The sequence below is a fragment of the Arachis stenosperma genome, chromosome 7 (genome assembly GCF_014773155.1).
Source record: "Arachis stenosperma cultivar V10309 chromosome 7, arast.V10309.gnm1.PFL2, whole genome shotgun sequence".
Lineage (NCBI taxonomy): Eukaryota > Viridiplantae > Streptophyta > Magnoliopsida > Fabales > Fabaceae > Arachis > Arachis stenosperma.
The window spans coordinates 11,481,130-11,487,888 of NC_080383.1; the positions used below are offsets into that span (position 1 = coordinate 11,481,130).

The following is a 6,759-nucleotide window of genomic DNA, read 5'->3' on the forward strand; positions in this document are numbered from 1 at the left end:
TTATTAAAAAAGAATTTAATATATTATAATACAATAATTAATTTTTTAATTTAGTACATATATTTTATACTATGCTTAATTAGTGACTGATATTGAAGTATGTGTAAGAACTACGAAGATATAGACAACAGGCTTATAAATCAGATGTGAGAAAAATATGGAGGGGTGATACGGTAATTTAAAAGTTGGAAGATTTGAGTTTGCGAGTTGCGAGTTATACTTATGGCGCTCTTGTTTTTGTGGCTATATAAACGCTACTAGTGGGTGTGAATCACAGAATCAGATAGACTCACTCCATTTCAAATCAGTTTCCTAAAATACAATAATAATACACTATGGCATTATCACGCCTTGTTCTGCTTCTCGGAGTGTTCTTGCTTCTCTGCCTTTCTAAAGTTTCATCTGATGTGAAGATAGAAGATGAAGATGATGAACAACTGAGCCTGCCCGCGGACAAGCCAGTATGCACTTTATTCTTTATCTTGTGTCCATTTAAATTTATTATGTGTCTTCAAATAAACTCTTGTTATTATTTTATTATTTAGTTTAAAGCTATGTAGTGTTATATATATAGTGCTGATTAAATGCTTTTGGCGCTGAAATTTATTTTGTTCAGCTTATTGTGAGAGACAGCAACAGAAGGCTAATGCAAGATATAGGTAAGCACCACACTATAAAATATGAGAATGCTACACAAATTAAATGTCATGCATCATTAACTTTTACACTAATCATTTGTACAACAATGATTTTTGACCCAAAATTTGCGTCTAAATTTAGACAAATAGTCTAGTCCATTTTTACGACTTTATATTTTTTTTTTGGATAACGCGGAAAATTGGAAACTATAATTTTTTTTGGTGTCTAATTGAAAAGTATATTTGATTTGCGGTTACTCTATTGGATTTTTAAAACATATTGAAATTTATTTTTTGAAAATATTTAGTTATTTAATGTCATATAAACACAAATTAGTTACAATATATTTAGACATGTTATTTTTAACATATTTTTCTAATAAAATAATCATCAAAAAAATTAAATCAAGAGATATTTTATTATACAGATTAAAGATGTATAGAGAGTATAATTTTTTTAATTATTTTTTATTATATTATTGTTATTCAAAATATGAGTCTTAATTTTTTCAAAGACTATTTAATCTCATAAAAAAATATGTAAATTTACATCTTTATCATATAATTCACCTTAAATCAAATATAACATAATAATTAAATTTTTTTTACAACATTATAATTAAATTTTGACTTGGAACACTAAATACTAAATCCGTATCATTGCATAATCGCTTATTTTTTGTATTTTTTAGCATGATGACTTAAAATAAGCTGAAAAAGAAAAATCATAACCTTATAAATTATGAAGTATGAGCATTTTATTGAGTTGAAGTATTTACATATTATAAAAATTTCGGTTAAGACATTAAATTGACATTCGTCCCTCACTGTTTTTGGTTTTATTATGCATTTTTTAAAAATTGAACCGAACCGATTGGTTTGATTAGGTTGAATAAAAATCGTCTACCAAATTGGTCTGATTTAGGATAAAATCAGCCGGCAATGAATCGATTAGAAATAAAAAAAAATTAGTCAAAAAATTAATTAATCGATCTATTTTCTTAATAGTTAATTAATTTAAGATAAAATATAAAATAAAATTATTTTAAAAAACATAAATCTTTTATATTCAATTTAATTTTGGTTAGTTTTGTTGAATTTTTAGTTTGAACTTTTTAGTTTTATCAGTTTGTTAGTTCAACTTTCAGTGAATTTTTCTGTTTCAGTAAAAGAGTGAATATATTGAAGAGCCTATATTACTAAAATAAGTATGGAAATAACATATATTATTTATTATTAATAAATAATTTAAAATATTTTATGTAATTAAAAATTATTTACATGTTATTGTTAATAAATATTAAGATAAAGATATATATAAAAACAAAAGTTTAAAATTAGTATATTCATCATGTGCTCTGATCTCTCTCTATCGTATTGGGTTCCATATTCATGATTATATTTATAGCCCCGTATAGGTCTTGCTTTACAACACAAAATAGATGTAAAACAAAAAAAAATCGTTGCTAAAAGATTATAAGTCTTACAATACAATACAAAATACATGTAAATAAGAAAAATCTTTGCAAAACCTTGAAGCCTAGATATTTTGGATTCAAGTAACATGACGTAATCTATGTTGCTGGTCTAAGTTAAAAAGTTAGGTAAATATCTTGGTACATTTTAATTACGTGTCGAATTTGTCGAAATTATTTTTTAAGGTGAATATTAAATATTTAAAAATGATTTAATTTTATATTTTTAAAATTAAGTATTAATTTTGAAGTTTTTTAAAAAATTAGACAATTTCGTGAGCTAAAAGTTAACCTTTGACGACATATATGTAGGACATTTTGTCATAAAATAATGGTTGGTTGGTACTAGTGTACTAGTAGCATACATATGTTATATGTATGATGTTGAATGAATTGAATAAGTGAATATTGTTTGGTTGGCAGATTGTGGTGGACTATGCAAAGAAAGGTGCAGTTTGCACTCAAGACCGAATTTGTGCAACAGGGCTTGTGGGACATGCTGTGTGAGGTGCAAGTGTGTCCCTCCTGGTACCGCTGGTAACAGGGAACTATGTGGTTCTTGCTACACTGACATGACCACCCATGGTAACAAGACCAAGTGCCCTTAAGCCTTAACCTATCTTACAACTTCCCCTTATGTATTATTTCTTCTTTCTTGTGTTGTGTAGTTTGTGCCCTTCTTGTGGTATGTGAATCTAGTGTATAACTGCTTAGTTCGTATGAGAAAAATACAAATATTTGTCATTATGAGATATATTATTACTTTACTTTCATGTTTGGACAACTAATACACAATTATTAGTACAAATATCATAAAATTGGAAAATGTACAAAAACACCGTTCTATGTGAATATGTGATATTTGATTGAAGGCAGTTTATATTTTTAAGTTGTAATGGACTGCGCGGCAAGGATTAGAGAAGTAAATACTAAAAAGAGTATTTGCCAATAAAATTACCATGTGTTTGTGTTGAATATTAAAAAGAACTGGCAGATTAGATTTTTTTTTAGTAAAGTGTCGTTTTTGTGAGTAAATTCTATTTGTGTTCTTAACGTTTAAATCGTCTTATTTACATTTTTAACGTTTGTAAAAGTGATTCAATGTTATTTTGCTGTCAATTACACATCATGAACGCTTTAGTTTGAGTTTTAAAAATTTCTTGTTGAAGTTAGAATACAAATGTTTAAGAAAGAATCGATGATTCACTCCGAAAATTAGTTCATCAAAAGTTGAAACTAATTCCTACAATATTTATATAATTCACTTTTCTAGGGACATAATTGAATCTAAACATAAATAATGGGTATAATATTAAAATCGAACACATCTAAGTGAAATCTAATTGAGAATGAATACATCGAAGCAGTGGCGGAGCTTGAAATAAAATTTTGGGGGCCAAATAGAAAATAATTGTCAATATATTTTTGATATGAACCCCATTTAAGATAAGCTCATCTAACCCCATCTTTCTGATTTGAGTGATATTGCCAAATTTAAAACCTTTTTCTAGGGTTTCGTTTAAAAAAATTATGGGCAAACTAATCAGATGCAACTCTTTGAACTTTTGAAGGTTGTATCTCACTTTCTTCGTGATTCATTAAAATAGAAAAACTATCTACATGTGTTGATATTGTAAAAGTTATATGTTCTCCTTCTTAAATATTAACCTTCCTCTTAAAAAATCATCAATTCTTTGATTTTTTATGATTATTTTATATGAAAATTTGAATATATATCCTATAAAATATGTAAAAAAAAAGTTAGAAGGGCAAATATTAAAATTTATAATATTTATTGAATTTTTTATCAATTTATACAAATATGATAGTATCAATACTTATTAAATATTCTTATATTTTTTATCATATAAAAAATTAAATTAAATAAACAGTCAAATATAAAATAATATTAAATTATATAAATAAAAAATACCTAATTTTTTATATTTGAACTCAAAGGTAGAGGAAGTGTTGCTTATTGAATAGAGAGTTGTGAAATGCGAATACACTCAATTTAGTCTAAATCTAACATGTTTTGAATGTTTAAAATTAAAAATTATTGTGCAATAAAAGTAAGAGATGAAGATTGAACTTTGGTATTTTAAGTTATAGTAAAATATTTGAGCTGACTTAACTATTTTTTATTTTTAAAAAAGTATTACTAATTTTTTTAATAAAAGTTTGGGGGGGCCATGCTCCTTGTCTGAACTAAGTTCCGCCTCTGCATCCAAGTGAGAATAATTGAAAAATATAATCTGATTTGTTAGTATAATTGATAGTAGGATAACATTAAATTACTTTTATAAATATTAAGGATACGAATAGAACGATTTAAATGTTAGGGACACAAATAGAACTTACTCCAAATTTGGGAACAAAAAAAATATTTTATTTATTTATTTATTTATTGAGATTAGATATTAAATGATTAAATATATGTGTTCTTTTGATCGGAATCAAATATTAAAATTGGAAGTCCAAACTTGCATTGGGCTTGATGTTTTGCCCAAACTTGCAAAATAAAATCTATTTTACAATTAATCAGTTACACTCAAAAAAAAAAAAAAAACATAATCAGTTACAGGCAAGGCTATCAATAAAAGAGTTATTCGCCGTACCAAAAAGAGAAGAAAGAGAGATTCGGGCAAACTAAATGAATTGTTCGTTTATTTTTATTTGCCTTTAAATTAATTCAACCAACTTAGGTTATTCAAGTAGTTAGTTCACTCGTTTATTTAATCAAATATTGAGAGTTTGAATTTCGTTTTATACATGTAATAATTTGTTGATCCAATAAATTTATTTTCAATTTATTTTTTCTAACTTTAAAATATTTTTTTATTAAAAAAATTTAAAATATTCTTAAAAGCCTTATTTCAATAATAAAAGGCTATTGGATATTGGGCCAAGTAAAAAAATAAACATATGACTAATATCAGAATAAGGACAAAAATCAACTCAAATTGAGAACAATACAGATAAACATAAGCCCATTTACACCAAATTAAACAATGCCTAATTCTTTTATTACTCTGTTGTGTCTTCTTCGACACCATACATTCTTTTAGAATTAGTTAGTTTGACGGCTTACTATTCTGTTAGCATATGAATCATTTTCTAAAAATTTAGAAGATTTCATTTGATTTTGTTGAGTTATACAAAATATATTATAGGACAACATGTATATATATTGCTAATATACATAATGTTAATGAACAAGACAATTATAGCACAAAATTTCTCACCTCAACTCCTCTCCTTTCTCTTTGTTTTAATAACTAAATACTTTCAAATTTACTTTTGAATTTATCAAATAAATGTCGCCAAAAATTACTTATCGACAGATTTTTTTTTCGACGTTAATTATCGACGGATTTTTCGTCGGTTTTTTTCAATGAATTTATCGAGATTGAATTAATGATTACGTGACGATAACTTTAGTGTCATTTCACGTGTTTAGGCGCCAAATTACCGTCGGATAATCCTTTTTGGTAATATTTTTATTTATTTATTTATTTTGGAATAGTTAAGCGATAATTATTAGTCAAATTAAATCTCTTGTTAACAAAATTGTTAGCAGAAATTAACAAATTATTTTATTAAAAATAAATGATTTGAATATAATAAAATGTCACAGAAGTATAATACAATGAAGTAGACAAACAAAAAAATGAAACCCCTATAGATGCTGGTAATTGTCATCGTCGTGATCCCCCTGTTGAGGTGGCAGAGTAGGTGCTGACGTCGGTGCCCCACCAGCAGCGTTGCCGCTGGAACCAGCAATGCCGTTGTCTCCAGCGCCACTAGCTCCGGCACGCATCTGCTGATTGTACTCCTCCATCTGCTCCCACAACTGATGGAGTTGCTCCAGCTTCTCTGTCAAGTCAGGTCCGAACTGATGGCAATGACTCCTGCGATGTGTGCAAGAAGGTCATTGTACCTCTGCTCAGACTGCTATGCTTGCTGGTGAAGCTCCTGTGTCAGCTTCTGCACCTCATCCCTCAAGTCGACAACTTCCTGGGAATTGGCAGGCCTGATGGAAGAGGTAGAGGCAGAAGAAGCCGCTAACGCGGAGGAAAGGAGGTCACTGGCGAAGAACAACCCCAACCTGAAACGGCAATTCTTGTGTGGCCTTGCGCCAAATCCTATTAGAATCTACCACTGAGGTCTCGGAGCTGGCTTCCTCGTTTCCACTAGGCGGCTGAGATTGCTGGGTCGCGGCCTCCAACTTCTGCGTGTAATCCTCTTGTGTCACACACATTGTGTTTAGGATAACAGTTAAATAATTGACTTTAAACCAAATAAATTTGAAACTTAGGACTAATTAAATTTGCTCCTCAACAAATCTCTCCTTGTTGGCCTTCAAAATATGGGTATACTTGAAGGTCTCTGCCCGTGTCACCTCACGGTCCAACGACTCATACTACAAATTAATAAATCAACCAATAAAATAAATGAACAAATTAAACAACTAATTCAAGTAACTACTAAAACATTAAACAATGACAAAATTCTTAACAGTTTTCTCTTTGTCTTCATGAAGGTCATTGACCGACCTATTTACTTTGACGACCATGGCGAAGCCTTGTAAGCGACATTCGTTAGATGGCGACGCTTGAACCCCTCATCATGAGTAAAATAGGCCT

The 6,759-nt window shown here is 28.8% G+C and overlaps 1 protein-coding gene across 1 annotated transcript; it reads left to right on the top strand.

Annotated features, from left to right (window-relative positions):
- Window positions 1–204: 204 nt before the first annotated feature.
- On the top strand, window positions 205–2,860 carry LOC130940322 (snakin-2-like). The gene is made up of 3 exons (XM_057868435.1): window positions 205–461; window positions 617–659; window positions 2,537–2,860. The coding sequence occupies exons 1-3, from the start codon at window positions 336–338 to the stop codon at window positions 2,719–2,721; spliced, it is 354 nt and encodes a 117-aa protein (XP_057724418.1). The 5' UTR covers window positions 205–335; the 3' UTR covers window positions 2,722–2,860.
- The last annotated feature ends 3,899 nt before the right edge of the window (window positions 2,861–6,759 follow it).

What these genes read in the sequence shown, in the direction of transcription:
- LOC130940322 (XM_057868435.1), top strand. Translation starts at nt 336, where the DNA reads ATGGCATTATCACGCCTTGTTCTGCTTCTCGGAGTGTTCTTGCTTCTC. An exon ending in GCCTGCCCGCGGACAAGCCA is followed by an intron (nt 462 to 616) that starts GTATGCACTTTA and finishes TATTTTGTTCAG; the next exon opens with CTTATTGTGAGAGACAGCAA. An exon ending in AAGGCTAATGCAAGATATAG is followed by an intron (nt 660 to 2,536) that starts GTAAGCACCACA and finishes TTTGGTTGGCAG; the next exon opens with ATTGTGGTGGACTATGCAAA.